This window comes from Pristiophorus japonicus, chromosome X (genome assembly GCF_044704955.1).
Source record: "Pristiophorus japonicus isolate sPriJap1 chromosome X, sPriJap1.hap1, whole genome shotgun sequence".
NCBI classification, from domain to species: domain Eukaryota; kingdom Metazoa; phylum Chordata; class Chondrichthyes; family Pristiophoridae; genus Pristiophorus; species Pristiophorus japonicus.
This window is the reverse complement of record NC_092010.1, coordinates 13,813,821-13,831,427: the sequence shown is the minus strand read 5'-3', so window position 1 is coordinate 13,831,427 and position 17,607 is coordinate 13,813,821. Positions and strand designations below refer to the sequence as shown.

Sequence of the window (17,607 nt, the reverse complement as noted above, 5' to 3'; positions counted from 1 at the left end):
TAATATTATCTGTGAAGGTTTAGCGTAGCAAATGAAATTCGATCATCCCACTAGTTACTGGTTGCCAACCAGAGAATGATCCATTTATCCCGACTCTCTGTTTTCTGTTAGTTAACCAATCCTCTATCCATGCTAATATATTACTGCCAACCCTGTGAACTTTTATCTTGTGCATTAACCTTTTATGTGGCACCATGTCAAATGCTTTCTGGAAGTCCAAATCCACCACATCCTCTGGTTCCCCTTTATCCACCTAGTTCGTTACATCCTCAAAGAATTCCAGCAAATTTGTCAAACATGATTTCCCCTTCATAAATCCATGCTGACTCTGCCTGACTGAATTATGCTTTTCCAAATGTCCTGCTATGCAGGTCAAATGCCCGGCTAAGCCACTGACAATAAAGTAGCTCGAGCAGCCTGTGAGCATCCTCACCGGTGCATACATTACAGTCACCACTAATGAGAGAGCATGGGCCTGACAGCATTGGTGTGGGGGATCCCAGGCCAAGTAGCACTGGTATGTGACTTTAATGGCTCTTGGCGTAAACATTGGCAAACCCATCTGGTTCACTAATGTCCTTTGGGGAAGGAAATCTGCCAGCCTGACCTGGCCTGGCTGATATTTGACTCCAGACCCACAGCAATGTAGTTGACTCTTACTGCCCTCTGAAGTAGCCTAGCAAATCACTCAGTTGGGCATTAAATGTCTGCCTTGCCAGCGATGCCCACATTCTGAAAATGAATAAACAGAAAACACTAAGGTATGTGGGATGTTTCCCTATGGAGAAAGACGGCGCACTCTGTCTCAGCCAGAGGGACACTCTCCCTTTGCAGATTTCTCATTAGTTTGATTAGCAAACACCCGGTTGATCAAACTTGTATTGGCACAGTGCTTTAACCGTGGAGCTGATATAAAACAGTAGGATGAGGTGCCGGTACTGAAGGAGCTGGCACCAAGTCCCGCTCACCCATCGCCCCCTGTGCTCACTGCCCCGTGTCCTAACTCGCACCGAGTCCCGCTCACCCATCACCCCCTGTGCCCTGTGTCCTAACTCGCACCGAGTCCCGCTCACCCATCACCCCCTGTGCCCTGTGTCGTCACTCACACCGAGTCCCGCTCACCCATCACCCCCTGTGCACACTGCCCCGTGTCCTAACTCGCACTGAGTCCCACTCACCCATCACCCCCTGTGCTCACTGCCCCGTGTCCTAACTCGCAACAAGTCCCACTCACCCATCACCCCCTGTGCTCACTGCCCCGTGTCCTAACTCGCACTGAGTCCCACTCACCCATCACCTCCTGTACTCACTGCCCCGTGTCCTATCTCGCACGAGTCTCGCTCACCCATCACCCCCTGTGCTCGCTGACCGACATTGGCTCCCGGATAAGCAACGCCTCGATTTCACAATTCTCATCCTTGTTTTCAAATCCCTCCATGGCCTCACCCCTCCCTATCTCTGTAACCTCCTCCAGCCCCTGCACCCCTCCCTATCTCTGTAATCTCCTCCAGCCCCACAACCCCCCGAGATGTCTGCGCTCCTCTAATTCTGCCCTATTGAGCATCCCTGATTATAATCGCTCCACCATCGGTGGCCGTGCCTTCTGTTGCCTGGGCCCCAAGCTCTGGAACTCCCTCCCTAAACCTCTCCGCTTCTTTCCTCCTTTAAGACGATCCTTAAAACCTCTTTGATCAAGCTTTTGGTCACCTGCCCTAATTTCTCCTTATGTGGCTCGGTGTCAGATTTTGTCTTACAACACTCCTGTGAAGCGCCTTTTATCATGTTAAAGGTCCTATATAAATACAAGTTGTTGTTGTATTCCAATGCTCTCCTGGCCGGCCATCCATCTTCCACCCTCCATAAGCTAGAGGTGATCCAAAACTCGGCTGCCCCGTGTCCTAACTCGCACCGAGTCCCACTCACCCATCACCCCCTGTGCTCACTGCCCGTGTCCTAACTCGCACCGAGTCCCACTCACCCATCACCCCCTGTGCTCGCTGACCCGTGTCCTAACTCGCACCAAGTCCCACTCACCCATCACCCCCTGTGCTCGCTGACCTGTGTCCTAACTCGCACCGAGTCCCACTCACCCATCACTCCCTGTGCTCACTGCCCGTGTCCTAACTCGCACCAAGCCCCACTCACCCATCACCCCCTGTGCTCACTGCCCCGTGTCCTAACTCGCACCAAGTCCCGCTCACCCATCACACTGTGCTCACTGCCCCGTGTCCTAACTCGCACCGAGTCCCACTCACCCATCACTCCCTGTGCTCACTGCCCCGTGTCCTAACTCGCACCGAGTCCCACTCACCCATCACCCGCTATGCTCACTGCCCCGTGTCCTAACTCGCACCAAGTCCCACTCACCCATCACACTGTGCTCGCTGACCCGTGTCCTAACTCGCACCAAGTCCCACTCACCCATCACACTGTGCTCGCTGACCTACATTGGCTCCCGGTTAAGCAACGCCTCGATTTCAAAATTCTCATCCTCATGTTCAAATCCCTCCATGGCCCTCGCCCCTCCCTATCTCTGTAATCTCCTCCAGCCCCACCATTGGTGACCGTGCCTTCAGGTGACTGGGCTCTACGCCCTAGAATTCCCTCCCTAAACCTCTCCACCTCTCGACCTCTCTTTCCTCCTTTAAGACTCTCCTTAAAACCTACCTCTTTGGCCAAACGTTTGGTCATAGAAACATAGAAACATAGAAATTTACAATGCAGAAGGAGGCCATTCCGGCCCATCGTGTCCGCACCGGCCGACAAATAGCCGCACGGCCCTCGGTCAGCAGCCCTGAAGGTTACATATAAACCTATGAACAATGACGGAAAGGCAAAGAGCACCCAGCCCAACCAGTCCGCCCCACACAACTGCGACACCCCTTATACTGAAACATTCTACACTCCACCCCAACCGGAGCCATGTGATCTCCTGGGAGAGGCAAAAACCAGATAAAAACCCAGGCCAATTGGGGAAAAAAAATCTGGGAAAATTCCTCTCCGACCCATCCAGGCGATCGAAACTCGTCCAGGAGATCACCCTCGCCATATTCGATTCCCTGAGGTACTTACCATTATATCTGCGCCGCCAAACAAAAGGTCATCCAGTCTAATCCCAATTACCAGCTCCAGGTCCGTAACCCTGCAGGTTACTGCACTTTAAGTGCCCATCCAACCATCTCTTAAAAGTGGTGAGGGTTTCTGCATCCACCACCCTTCCAGGCAGTGAGTTCCAGACCCCCACAACCCTCTGCATGAAGATCCCCCCCTCCTCAAATCCCCTCTAAACCTTCCACCAACCACCTTAAAACTATGCCCCCTCGTAATTGACCCCTCCACCAATGTCCGGTTTGTACAGGTCCCATCTCCACCAGAAGCGGTCCCAATGCCTCAGGAATTTAAAGCCCTCCCTCCTACACCAACTGTCCAGCCACGCGTTCATCCTCTCTATCCTTCTATTCTTCTACTCATTAGCATGTAGCACCGGTCGTAACCCGGGGATTACTATCTTTGAGGTCCTACCCTTTAATTTTCTTCCTAGCTCCCTAAATTCTGCCTGTAGGACCTCATCTCTCTTTTTACCTATGTCGTTGGTCCCGATATGGACCACGACCTCGAGCTGTTTACCCTCTCCTCCCAGAATGCCCTGCGTCCACTTTGTGACATCTTTGACCCTGGCACCAGGGAGGCACAAAACCATTCGCGAGTCACATCTACGGCCGCAGAAACTCCTGTCTGTTCCCCTAACTATAGAATCCCCTATCATTAGAGCTCTTTTGTCCCTCCCGCCCTGTGCAGCTGAGCCACTCGTGGTGCTTTGGACGTGGCTCTGGTTGCACTCCCCAGAGGCACCATCGCCCTCACTAGTGCTCAGAAGTGAATATCGGTTGGAAAGTGAGAAGGACTCACGGGGGGACTCCTGCACTACCTGCCTAACGTTCTTACTACGTCTGGTGATCACACACTTCCTCTCTACCTGCACGCTTTTAAGCTGAGGGGTGATCACCTCTTGAAACACGCTATCCATGTAGTTCTCAGCCTCGCAGATGCACCTTATTGACTCCACCCGCTGCTCCAGCTCCAAAACGCGGAGCTCGAGCAGTTGAAGCCGGAGACACCTCCTGCACACATGGTTGTCCATGCTGCGCGAAGCGTCCAGGACTTCCCACATGCCGCAGGATGTGCACTCCACAGGACTGAGCTGGACTGCTATCCCTCCAGTTAGACTTCTCTGTTATAAGAGAGAAAGAGAGATACTTATCAATCAGCCAGCCAATCACTTACCTGCCCGGACAAGGGCTATGAGCGCATCGCCAAAAGCGAACCCCTCACCAACCTCCGGGCCTGCTGCTCCTCAGACTCCTGAACTCTCTCTCTCGGACTCCTGAACTCTCTAACTCTCGGACTCCTGAACTCCCAAACTCTCGGACTCCTGAACTCCCAAACTCTCGGACTCCTGAACTCTTGTCATCTGCCTTAATATCGCCTTCTGTTTGATTACGCTCCTGTGAAGTGCCTTGGGACAGTTTACTATGTTAAAGGTGCTATATAAATGCAAGATCTTGCTGTTAATTGTCTGGTATCAAGGCTGTAGAGCAGGAAAAGCGTCTGGCCTGTAATGAATGTTTCTGGAAGGTTGAAATCACTGCTGCTCACTGACCTCTGTTTGACACCACCCGCAATGGCACGGTAGAGTTGAGGAGGATCCTGTGTGGAAATAGCAGGAGTGAAGCCACAGCATGCCACACTGTGCCACAGTACTCTGTGGTTCCAATGTGCCCTGGCACTGTGCCACCCATACCGAACATGTTTGCTGTGCTTTCCAATGATTAATTCATGTACTGTAGCTGTGTTGCCACAGGCTGTGAAAGTATCAAGGTCAAACACAGGAGCCCAGCTGAAAAGTTTTGATGGGATCTTAAGGTTGTGGAGTCGCTCGGTCTCTCCCCCTGCCCACAACCCCACCCAAACTCCGGCCTAATTATCTGACTGACGTTTCTGGCAGCTTTCAATGTACCTCAGTTGCTATTTGTACCAAACTAACTTTAATATCATTGATGATTCGTCTCCCCCACTGCGCAAACTGCCCTCCCCATCTCTCAGATCTCACTGAATGTGTGCTTCCATCCAATCCAGGGAACAAGCTGTTACGCAGTACTGTGAGTTTCAGCAGACTCCTTTCACCATGGCACTGGAACAGGAAACGAGCGAGCTAGCAGGTAATTATAATTGTTCTATTCTAGACTGGAGAGAATGAGCATGTCTGTCCACTATCAGTCTCTGCTCTTCAAAGTGCAGTCTGCTTTTCTTTCTCTCGCCACTCTCTGCCTTCTTCTCTCTCTCCAATCTCTTTCTCGACTCTTTCTCTTTCTGTTCCTCTATTTCTGTGTCTCTCTTTAACTTTCTCTCTCTCGATGGTGCTCTGCCTCTGCCTCTGTTTCTCTCTCTCTGACTGTTTTTCCCTATCTTCTTACCTCTTTGTCTCCCCGTCTCCCTCTCTCTTGCTTCATCTCTTGGCCTCTCTGTTGTCCTCTCTCTCTCATTCTGTCTCCTAAATGGCCATCGTGGAATTTGAACTCACATTCTCAGGATTATTGGCCCAGAGGCCTAGCTTACTAGTTCAGTAATATAACCATACACAATTGTACCCTGATGGTCCCTTCCTGACTTGATCCTGGGTCTTTTCTTGACCTGGTTGTGGATTCTCTCTTGCTTTGGTTGACTTGGTGCTGGGTAAATTTGTGATTTGGTTCTGAAAAACGAATGTTGCTAAAGATAGCTAAATCTCCACGACCCAATGCTTTCCACGCCAGGGGATTAACAGAAGTAGGTGAGGAAAGTGTCGATGCTTTAGTCATGATCTTCCAAAACGCTCTCAATTCAGGAATCGTCCGCTTGGATTAGAAAAGGGCCAATGTCACTCCACTATTTAAGAAGGACAAAGAGATAAATTAGGAAATGATCAGCCTGTCAGTCTAACGTCTGTTGTGGGAAGTTACTAGAATCAGTTATTAGGGACAGAGAGCCTGAGCACTTGGACAAATATAAACTGATCGGAGAGAGCCAGCGTGGATTTGTGAAGGGTAAGTCATGTCGAACAAACCGAGTTGCATTTTTTGAAGATGTAACTGACATGGTAGATAAGGGATTGTCTGTGGAGGTTATTTATACCGGCTTCCAGAAGACATTCGATAAAGTTCCACATAAGAGACTGTTCACAAAAATGAGAGCGCATGGAATTGGAGGCAATCTGTTGGTTAGTGAGTTGGGAGACAGAGAGCAGGGTTAATGGGATTGTACTCCAATGGGCAGGATGTGACTGTGGTGCCTCCCCGGGGTCAGTACTGGGGCCTCAGCTTTTTACTATCATTATCAATGACTTGATGAAGGAATGGAGAGCCATATTATCTTAAGTTTACCTCCAAGTACGAAGTTAGGTGGCATAGTAAATAGTGTAGATGTGAGCAGAAAGTTGATGAGGGACATTGATTGATTAACTGAGTGGGTAAAACTGTAACAGATGGAGTTCAATGTGGGGAATTGCGAGGTCATCCACTTTGGACCTAAGAAAGGTGGATCAGCTTGGCCAACATCTCCATCACATTCACCATTGACCAGCAGCAACAATGTGGGAGGGCAACACAAAGCTACAGAGCTGCAGGATCATTGATTGTATGCATGTTGCTACTACCTGCGCCCTGTGCACAATGCTGTGCCCTCATTTACCTGTACAGGTTTGTATTCCAGCAGCGTCCAGTTGGTGACCAGTAGTATAGAATCGTGCTTCCATGGTAGCTCTTACAATGCCTTCATTTTAAGATTTGTGGAAATCAGAGTCGACGGAAGGCTCCTGGGAAACCAAGGTTCCTTAGGGACCAAGGTTCGTGGGAGAGCAAGGTTCGTGGGATAGCAAGGTTCGTGGGACACTAAGGTTCCTTAGGGACCAAGGCTCGTGGCAGATCAAGGTTCCTTAAGGACCAAGGTTCCTGAGAGACCAAGGTTCCTAGGAGAGCAAAGTTCTTGGGAGAGCAAGGTTCCGTAGGGGCCAAGACTCCTGGGAGACCAAGGTTACTGGGCGACCAAGGCTCCCTGGAGGCCAAGGTTCCTGCGAGGCCAAGGTTCCTGGGAGAGCAAGGTTCCTGGGAGAGCAAGGTTCCTGGGAGTTCAGGGCTCCTGAGAGACCAAAGTTCCCGAGAGACCAAAGTTCCCGAGAGAGCAAGGTTCCTGGGAGAGCAAGGTTCCTGGGAGAGCAAGGTTCCTGGGAGAGCAAGATTCCTGGGAGAGCAAGGTTCCTGGGAGAGCAAGGCTCCTGGGAGACTATGGTTCCTGGGAGGCCGAGGTTCATGGGAAACTATGGTTCCTGGAAGGCCGAGGTTCCTGGGAGAGCAAGGTTCCTGGGAGGTTGAGACGCCTGGGAGACCAAGGTTCCTGAGAGACTATGGTTCCTGGGAGACCGAGATTCCTGGGAAACCGAGGTTCCTGGGAGGCCAATGTTCCTGGGATGCCGAGACTCATGGGAGACCAAGGTTCCCGGGAGAGCAAGGTTCCGTCGGGGCCAAGACTCCTGGGAGACCAAGGTTACTGGGCGACCAAGGCTCTCTGGAGACCAAGGTTCCTGCGAGGCCAAGGTTCCTGGGAGAGCAAGGTTCCTGGGAGAGCAAGGTTCCTGGGAGTTCAGGGCTCCTGGGAGAGCAAGGCTCCCGAGAGACCAAGGCTCCCGAGAGACCAAGGCTCCCGAGAGACCAAGGCTCCCGGGAGAGCAAGGTTCCTGGGAGAGCAAGGTTCCTGGGAGAGCAAGGTTCCTGGGAGAGCAAGGTTCCTGGGAGAGCAAGATTCCTGGGAGAGCAAGGTTCCTGGGCGGCCATGGCTGCTGGGATACCAAACCTCCTGGGAGACCAAACCTCCTGGGAGAGCAAGGTTCCTGGGAGAGCAAGGTTCCTGGGAGAGCAAGATTCCTGGGAGAGCAAGATTCCTGGGAGAGCAAGGTTCCTGGGCGGCCATGGCTCCTGGGATACCAAACCTTCTGGGAGAGCAAGATTCCTGGGAGAGCAAGATTCCTGGGAGAGCAAGGTTCCTGGGAGAGCAAGGTTCCTGGGAGAGCAAGGTTCTTGGGAGGTTGAGACTCCTGGGAAACCGAGGTTCCTGAGAGACCAAGGTTCCTGGGAGGCCAATGCTCCTGGGATGCCGAGGCTCATGGGAGACCAAGGTTCCCGGGAGAGCAAGGTTCCGGGGAGAGCAAGGTTCCGGGGAGAGCAAGGTTCCTGGGAGACTATGGTTCCTGGGAGGCCGAGGCTCATGGGAGAGCAAGGTTCCTGGAAGATCAAGATTCCTGGGAGAGCAAGGTTCCTGGGAGACAGATGGCTCCTGGGAGACCACGGCTCCTGGGAGGCCGAGGCTCCTGAGAGAGCAAGGTTCCTAGGAGAGCAAGGGTTCTGGGAGAGCAAGGTTTCTGGGAGAGCAAGGTTCCTGGGCGGCCAAGGTACCTGGGAGACCAAACCTTCTGGGAGACCAAGGTTCCTGGGAGGCCAAGCCTCCAGGGAGACCATTGTTCCTGGGAGACCATTGTTCCTGGTAGACCATGGCTCCTGGGAGGCTGAGACTCCTGGGAGAGCAAGGTTCCTGGGAGGCCAAGGTTCCTGGGAGAGCAAGGTTCCTGGGAGAGCAAGGTTTCTGGGACAGCAAGGCTCATGAGAGGCCAAGGCTCATGAGAGACCAAGGTTCCTGGGAAACAAAGGTTCCTGGGAAACAAAGGTTCCTGGGAGAGCAAGGTTCCTGGGAGAGCAAGGCTCCTGGGACGGCCAAGGCTCATGAGAGGCCAAGGCTCATGATAGGCCAAAGCTCATGATAGGCCAAAGCTCATGATAGGCCGAGGCTCCTGGGAGAGCAAGGTTCCTGGGAGAGCAAGGCTCCTGGGAAAGCAAGGCTCCTGGGACAACAAGGTTCCTGGGAGGCCAAGGCTCATGAGAGGCCAAGGCTCATGATAGGCCAAAGCTCATGATAGGCTGAGGCTCCTGGGAGAGCAAGGTTCCTGGGAGAGCAAGGTTCCTGGGAGAGCAAGGTTCCTGGGAGAGCAAGGTTTCTGGGAGGCCGAGGCTCATGGGAGAGCAAGGTTCCTGGGAGAGCAAGGGGCCTGGAAGACCAAACCTCCTGGAAGAGCAAGGTTCCTGGGAGGCCAACATACCTGGGAGCCCAAACCTTCTGGGAGGCCAAGCCTCCTGGGAGACTAAGGTTCCTGGGAGGACGAGGCTCATGGGAGGCTGAGGCTCATGGGAGAGCAAGACTCCTGGGAGAGCAATGCTCCTGGGACAGCAATGCTCCTGGGAGGCCAAGGCTCATGAGAGACCGAGGTTCCTGGGAGAGCAAGGTTCCTGGGAGAGCAAGGTTACTGGGAGAGCAAGGTTCCTGGGAGAGCATGGTTCCTGGGAGGCCGAGGCTCATAGGAGACCGAGGTTCCTGGGAGGCCAAGGTTCCTGGGAGACCAAGGTTCCTTGGAGGCCGAGGCTCATGGCGACCAAAGTTCCTGGGAGGCGAAGATTCGTGGGAGAGCAAGGCTCCTGGGAGAGCAGGCTCCTGGGAGAGCAAGGTTCCTGGGAGGCCGAGGCTCATGGGAGACCAAGGTTCCTGGGAGACTTAGGTTCCTGAGACAGCAACGTTCCTGAGTGAGCAAGGCTCCTGGGAGGCCGAGGCTCATGGGAGACCAAGGTTCCTGGTAGAGCAATGCTCGTGGGAGGCCGAGGCTCGTGGGAGACCAAGATTCCTGGTAGAGCAAGGCTCCTGGGAGACCGAGGCTCATGGGAGGCAGAGGTTCCTGGGAGAGCAAGGTTGCTGGGAGAGCAAGGTTCCTGGGAGGCTGAGGCTCATGGGAGAGCAAGGCTCCTGGGAGAGCAAGGTTCCTGGGAGGCTGATGCTCATGGGAGACCAAGGTTCCTGGGAGGCCGAGGCTCATGGGAGGCAAAGGTTCCTGGGAGGCCGAGGCTCATGGGTGGCAAAGGTTCCTGGGAGGCTGAGGTTCCTGGGAGAGCAAGGTTCCTGGGAGGCTGATGCTCATGGGAGAGCAAGGTTCCTGGCAGAGCAAGGTTCCTGGGAGGCTGATGCTCATGGGAGACCAAGTTCCTGGGAGGCCAAGGTTCCAGGGAGGCCGAGGCTCATGGGAGCCGATGGCTCCTGGGAGGCCGCGGCTCATGGGAGAGCAAGGTTCCTGGAAGTGCGAGGTTCCTGGGAGGCCGAGGCTCATGGGAGACCGAGGTTCCTGGGAGATCAAGGCTCCTGGGAGAGCAAGGCTCCTGGGAGGCCATGGTTCCTGGGAGGCTGAGGTTCCTGGGAGAGCAAGGCTTCTGGGAGAGCAAGGTTCCTGAGAGACCAAGGTTCCTGGGAGGCCGAGGCTCATGGGAAACTCTGGTTCCTGGGAGGCCGAGGTTCCTGGGAGGCTGAGGTTCCTGGGAGGGCAAGGTTCCTGGGAGGCCAAAGTTCCTGGGAGGCCAAGGTTCCCGGGAGGTCGAGGTTCCTGGACGAGGAAGGTTCCTGGGAGGCCGAGGCTCATGAGTCCAAGATTCCTGGGAGAGCAAGGCTCCTGGGAGACTATGGTTCCTGGGAGGCCAAGGTTCCTGGGAGAGGAAGGCTCCTGGGAGGCCGAGGCTTATGGAAAACTCTGGTTCCTGGGAGGCCGAAGCTCATGGGAGAGCAAGGTTCCTGGGAGAGCAAGGCTCCTGGGAGGCCGAGGCTCCTGGGAGAGCAAGGTTCCTGGGAGAGCAAGGTTCCTGGGAGAGCAAGGGTCCTGGGAGACTAAACCTCCTGGAAGAGCAAGGTTCCTGGGAGACCATTGTTCCTGGGAGACCACGGCTCCTGGGAGGCCGAGGCTCCTGAGAGAGCAAGGTTCCTGGGAGGCCAAGGTTCCTAGGAGAGCAAGGGTTCTGGGAGAGCAAGGTTTCTGGGAGAGCAAGGTTCCTGGGCGGCCAAGGTACCTGGGAGACCAAACCTTCTGGGAGACCAAGGTTCCTGGGAGGCCATTGTTCCTGGTAGACCATGGCTCCTGGGAGGCTGCGACTCCTGGGAGAGCAAGGTTCCTGGGAGGCCAAGGTTCCTGGGAGGCCAAGGTTCCTGGGAGAGCAAGGGTTCTGGGAGAGCAAGGGTTCTGGGAGAGCAAGGCTCCTGGGAGGCCAAGGCTCATGAGAGGCTGAGGCTCATGAGAGACCAAGGTTCCTGGGAGAGCAAGGTTCCTGGGAGAGCAAGGTTCCTGGGAGAGCAAGGTTCCTGGGAGAGCAAGGCTCCTGGGAAAGCAATGCTCCTGGGACAACAAGGTTCCTGGGAGGCCAAGGCTCATGAGAGGCCAAGGTTCATGATAGGCCAAAGCTCATGATATGCTGAGGCTCCTGGGAGAGCAAGGTTCCTGGGAGAGCAAGGTTCCTGGGAGAGCAAGGTTCTTGGGAGAGCAAGGTTTCTGGGAGACCAAACCTCCTGGGAGACTAAGCTTCCTGGGAGGCCGAGGCTCATGGGAGGCTGAGGCTCACAGGAGACCGAGGTTCCTGGGAGGCCAAGGTTCCTGGGAGGCCAAGGTTCCTGGGAGGCCAAGGTTCCTGGGCGAGCAAGGTTCCTGGGGGAGCAAGGTTCCTGGGAGAGCAAGACTCCTGGGTGGCCAAGGTTCCTGGGAGACTATGGTTCCTGGGAGGCCGAGGCTCATGGGAGAGCAAGGTTCCTGGGAGAGCAAGGGGCCTGGAAGACCAAACCTCCTGGAAGATCAAGGTTCCTGGGAGACCATTGTTCCTGGGAGACCATGGTTCCTGGGAGAGCAAGGGGCCTGGAAGACCAAACCTCCTGGAAGAGCAAGGTTTCTGTGAGGCCAACATACCTGGGAGACCAAACCTTCTGGGAGGCCAAGCCTCCTGGGAGACTAAGGTTCCTGGGAGGACGAGGCTCATGGGAGGCTGAGGCTCATGGGAGAGCAAGACTCCTGGGAGAGCAATGCTCCTGGGACAGCAAGGTTCCTGGGAGGCCAAGGCTCATGAGAGACCGAGGTTCCTGGGAGAGCAAGGTTACTGGGAGAGCAAGGTTCCTGGGAGAGCATGGTTCCTGGGAGGCCGAGGCTCATAGGAGACCGAGGTTCCTGGGTGGCCAAAGTTCCTGGGTGGCCAAGGTTCCTGGGAGAGCAAGGTTCCTGGGAGAGCAAGGCTCATGGCAGACTATGGTTCCTGGGAATCTGAGGATCCTGAGAGGCCGAGGTTCCTGGGAGGCCAAGGTTCCTGGGAGAGCAAGGTTCCTGGGAGGCCAAGGTTGCTGGGAACCGAGGCTCATGGGAGACCAAGGTTCCTGGGGGACGGAGGTTCCTGGGAGACCAAGGTTCCTTGGAGGCCGAGGCTCATGGCGACCAAAGTTCCTGGGAGGCGAAGATTCGTGGGAGAGCAAGGCTCCTGGGAGAGCAGGCTCCTGGGAGAGCAAGGTTCCTGGGAGGCCGAGGCTCATGGGAGACCAAGGTTCCTGGGAGACTTAGGTTCCTGAGACAGCAACGTTCCTGAGTGAGCAAGGCTCCTGAGAGGCCGAGGCTCATGGGAGACCAAGGTTCCTGGTAGAGCAATGCTCGTGGGAGAGCAAGGCTCATGGCAGACTATGGTTCCTGGGAATCTGAGGATCCTGAGAGGCCGAGGCTCATGGGAGACCAAGGTTCCTGGTAGGGCAATGCTCGTGGGAGGCCGAGGCTCGTGGGAGACCAAGATTCCTGGTAGAGCAAGGCTCCTGGGAGTCCGAGGCTCATGGGAGGCAGAGGTTCCTGGGAGAGCAAGGTTGCTGGGAGAGCAAGGTTGCTGGGAGGCTGAGGCTCATGGGAGAGCAAGGCTCCTGGGAGAGCAAGGTTCCTGGGAGGCTGATGCTCATGGGAGACCAAGGTTTCTGGGAGGCTGATGCTCATGGGAGACCAAGGTTCCTGGGAGGCCAAGGTTCCAGGGAGGCCGAGGCTCATGGGAGCCGATGGCTCCTGGGAGGCCGCGACTCATGGGAGAGCAAGGTTCCTGGGAGAGCAAGGTTCCTGGAAGTGCGAGGTTCCTGGAAGTGTCGAGGTTCCTGGGAGGCCGAGGCTCATGGGAGACCAAGGTTCCTGGGAGATCAAGGTTCCTGGGAGAGCAAGGCTCCTGGGAGGCCATGGTTCCTGGGAGGCTGAGGTTCCTGGGAGAGCAAGGCTTCTGGGAGAACAAGGTTCCTGAGAGACCAAGGTTCCTGGGAGGCCGAGGCTCATGGGAAACTCTGGCTCCTGGGAGGCCGAGGTCCCTGGGAGGCTGAGGTTCCTGGGAGGGCAAGGTTCCTGGGAGGCCAAAGTTCCTGGGAGGCCAAGGTTCCCGGGAGGTCGAGGTTCCTGGACGAGGAAGGTTCCTGGGAGGCCGAGGCTCATGAGTCCAAGATTCCTGGGAGAGCAAGGCTCCTGGGAGACTATGGTTCCTGGGAGGCCAAGGTTCCTGGGAGAGGAAGGCTCCTGGGAGGCCGAGGCTTATGGAAAACTCTGGTTCCTGGGAGGCCGAAGCTCATGGGAGAGCAAGGTTCCTGGGAGAGCAAGGTTCCTGGGAGAGCAAGGTTCCTGGGAGAGCAAGGTTCCTGGGAGGCCGAGGCTCCTGGGAGGCCGAGGCTCCTGGGAGAGCAAGGTTCCTGGGAGAGCAAGGTTCCTGGGAGAGCAAGGTTCCTGGGAGAGCAAGGGTCCTGGGAGACTAAACCTCCTGGAAGAGCAAGGTTCCTGGGAGACCATTGTTCCTGGGAGACCACGGCTCCTGGGAGGCCGAGGCTCCTGAGAGAGCAAGGTTCCTGGGAGGCCAAGGTTCCTAGGAGAGCAAGGGTTCTGGGAGAGCAAGGGTTCTGGGAGAGCAAGGTTTCTGGGAGAGCAAGGTTCCTGGGCGGCCAAGGTACCTGGGAGACCAAACCTTCTGGGAGACCAAGGTTCCTGGGAGGCCAAGCCTCCAGGGAGACCATGGCTCCTGGGAGGCTGCGACTCCTGGGAGAGCAAGGTTCCTGGGAGGCCAAGGTTCCTGGGAGGCCAAGGTTCCTGGGAGAGCAAGGGTTCTGGGAGAGCAAGGGTTCTGGGAGAGCAAGGGTTCTGGGAGAGCAAGGCTCCTGGGAGGCCAAGGCTCATGAGAGGCTGAGGCTCATGAGAGACCAAGGTTCCTGGGAAACAAAGGTTCCTGGGAGAGCAAGGTTCCTGGGAGAGCAAGGTTCCTGGGAGAGCAAGGCTCCTGGGAAAGCAATGCTCCTGGGACAACAAGGTTCCTGGGAGGCCAAGGCTCATGAGAGGCCAAGGTTCATGATAGGCCAAAGCTCATGATATGCTGAGGCTCCTGGGAGAGCAAGGTTCCTGGGAGAGCAAGGTTCCTGGGAGAGCAAGGTTCCTGGGAGAGCAAGGTTCCTGGGAGAGCAAGGTTCCTGGGAGAGCAAGGTTCTTGGGAGAGCAAGGTTTCTGGGAGACCAAACCTCCTGGGAGACTAAGCTTCCTGGGAGGCCGAGGCTCATGGGAGGCTGAGGCTCACAGGAGACCGAGGTTCCTGGGAGGCCAAGGTTCCTGGGAGGCCAAGGTTCCTGGGAGGCCAAGGTTCCTGGGCGAGCAAGGTTCCTGGGCGAGCAAGGTTCCTGGGAGAGCAAGACTCCTGGGTGGCCAAGGTTCCTGGGAGACTATGGTTCCTGGGAGGCCGAGGCTCATGGGAGAGCAAGGTTCCTGGGAGGCCAAGGTTCCTGGGAGAGCAAGGGTTCTGGGAGAGCAAGGGTTCTGGGAGGCTGCGACTCCTGGGAGAGCAAGGTTCCTGGGAGGCCAAGGTTCCTGGGAGAGCAAGGGTTCTGGGAGAGCAAGGGTTCTGGGAGAGCAAGGGTTCTGGGAGAGCAAGGGTTCTGGGAGAGCAAGGGTTCTGGGAGAGCAAGGGTTCTGGGAGAGCAAGGCTCATGAGAGGCTGAGGCTCATGAGAGACCAAGGTTCCTGGGAGAGCAAGGTTCCTGGGAGAGCAAGGTTCCTGGGAGACCATTGTTCCTGGGAGACCATTGTTCCTGGGAGACCATGGCTCCTGGGAGGCCGAGGCTCCTGGGAGAGCAAGGTTCCTGGGAGAGCAAGGTTTCTGTGAGGCCAACATACCTGGGAGACCAAACCTTCTGGGAGGCCAAGCCTCCTGGGAGACTAAGGTTCCTGGGAGGACGAGGCTCATGGGAGGCTGAGGCTCATGGGAGAGCAAGGCTCCTGGGAGAGCAATGCGCCTGGGACAGCAAGGTTCCTGGGAGGCCAAGGCTCATGAGAGGCTGAGGCTTATGAGAGACCAAGATTCCTGGGAGAGCAAGGTTCCTGGGAGAGCAAGGTTCCTGGGAGGCCGAGGCTCATAGGAGACCGAGGTACCTGGGTGAGCAAGGTTCCTGGGTGGCCAAGGTTCCTGGGTGGCCAAGGTTCCTGGGAGGCCAGAATTTCCTGGGAGAGCAAGGTTCCTGGGAGAGCAAGGCTCCTGGGAGCCCAAGGCTCATGGGAGACTATGGTTCCTGGGAATCTGAGGATCCTGAGAGGCCAAGGTTCCTGGGAGAGCAAGGTTCCTGGGAGGCCAAGGTTGCTGGGAACCGAGGCTCAAGGGAGACCGAGGTTCCTGGGGGACGGAGGTTCCTGGGAGACCAAGGTTCCTTGGAGGCCGAGGCTCATGGAGACCAAGGTTCCTGGGAGGCGAAGATTCGTGGGAGAGCAAGGCTCCTGGGAGAGCAAGGCTCCTGGGAGAGCAAGGTTCCTGGGAGGCCGAGGCTCATGGGAGGCCAAGGTTCCTGGGAGGCCAAGGCTCCTGGGAGGCCAAGGCTCCTGGGAGAGCAAGGTTCCCGGGAGAGCAAGGTTCCCGGGAGAGCAAGGTTCCCGGGAGGGCAAGGTTCCTGGGAGAGCAAGGTTCCTGGGAGAGCAAGGTTCCTGGGAGGCCAAAGTTCCTGGGAGAGCAAGGTTCCTGGGAGGCCAAAGTTCCTGGGAGGCCAAGGTTCCCGGGAGGTCGAGGTTCCTGGACGAGGAAGGTTCCTGGGAGGCCGAGGCTCATGAGAATCCAAGATTCCTGGGAGAGCAAGGCTCCTGGGAGACTATGGTTCCTGGGAGGCCGAGGTTCCTGGGAGAGGAAGGCTCCTGGGAGGCCGAGGCTTATGGAAAACTCTGGTTCCTGGGAGGCCGAAGCTCATGGGAGAGCAAGGTTCCTGGGAGAGCAAGGTTCCTGGGAGAGCAAGGTTCCTGGGAGGCCGAGGCTCCTGGGAGGCCGAGGCTCCTGGGAGAGCAAGGTTCCTGGGAGAGCAAGGTTCCTGGGAGAGCAAGGGTCCTGGGAGACTAAACCTCCTGGAAGAGCAAGGTTCCTGGGAGACCATTGTTCCTGGGAGACCACGGCTCCTGGGAGGCCGAGGCTCCTGAGAGAGCAAGGTTCCTGGGAGGCCAAGGTTCCTAGGAGAGCAAGGGTTCTGGGAGAGCAAGGTTTCTGGGAGAGCAAGGTTCCTGGGCGGCCAAGGTACCTGGGAGACCAAACCTTCTGGGAGACCAAGGTTCCTGGGAGGCCAAGCCTCCAGGGAGACCATGGCTCCTGGGAGGCTGCGACTCCTGGGAGAGCAAGGTTCCTGGGAGGCCAAGGTTCCTGGGAGGCCAAGGTTCCTGGGAGAGCAAGGGTTCTGGGAGAGCAAGGGTTCTGGGAGAGCAAGGGTTCTGGGAGAGCAAGGCTCCTGGGAGGCCAAGGCTCATGAGAGGCTGAGGCTCATGAGAGACCAAGGTTCCTGGGAAACAAAGGTTCCTGGGAGAGCAAGGTTCCTGGGAGAGCAAGGTTCCTGGGAGAGCAAGGCTCCTGGGAAAGCAATGCTCCTGGGACAACAAGGTTCCTGGGAGGCCAAGGCTCATGAGAGGCCAAGGTTCATGATAGGCCAAAGCTCATGATATGCTGAGGCTCCTGGGAGAGCAAGGTTCCTGGGAGAGCAAGGTTCCTGGGAGAGCAAGGTTCCTGGGAGAGCAAGGTTCCTGGGAGAGCAAGGTTCTTGGGAGAGCAAGGTTTCTGGGAGACCAAACCTCCTGGGAGACTAAGCTTCCTGGGAGGCCGAGGCTCATGGGAGGCTGAGGCTCACAGGAGACCGAGGTTCCTGGGAGGCCAAGGTTCCTGGGAGGCCAAGGTTCCTGGGAGGCCAAGGTTCCTGGGCGAGCAAGGTTCCTGGGCGAGCAAGGTTCCTGGGAGAGCAAGACTCCTGGGTGGCCAAGGTTCCTGGGAGACTATGGTTCCTGGGAGGCCGAGGCTCATGGGAGAGCAAGGTTCCTGGGAGGCCAAGGTTCCTGGGAGAGCAAGGGTTCTGGGAGAGCAAGGGTTCTGGGAGGCTGCGACTCCTGGGAGAGCAAGGTTCCTGGGAGGCCAAGGTTCCTGGAAGAGCAAGGGTTCTGGGAGAGCAAGGGTTCTGGGAGAGCAAGGGTTCTGGGAGAGCAAGGCTCCTGGGAGGCCAAGGCTCATGAGAGGCTGAGGCTCATGAGAGACCAAGGTTCCTGGGAAACAAAGGTTCCTGGGAGACCATTGTTCCTGGGAGACCATTGTTCCTGGGAGACCATTGTTCCTGGGAGACCATGGCTCCTGGGAGGCCGAGGCTCCTGGGAGAGCAAGGTTCCTGGGAGAGCAAGGTTTCTGT

At 56.4% G+C, this 17,607-nt stretch overlaps 1 protein-coding gene across 1 annotated transcript in view; it reads left to right on the top strand.

The window, feature by feature from the left end:
• The first annotated feature begins 4,892 nt into the window (after positions 1 to 4,892).
• The window catches only part of LOC139241032 (natural resistance-associated macrophage protein 2-like), a 148,868-nt gene continuing 136,153 nt past the window's right edge, over positions 4,893 to 17,607 (top strand). The window contains exon 1 of the mRNA XM_070869754.1: positions 4,893 to 5,219. Within this exon, the coding sequence (XP_070725855.1) occupies positions 5,114 to 5,219 (106 nt within the window). The 5' untranslated portion in view covers positions 4,893 to 5,113. The remainder of the gene's footprint in view (positions 5,220 to 17,607) is intronic.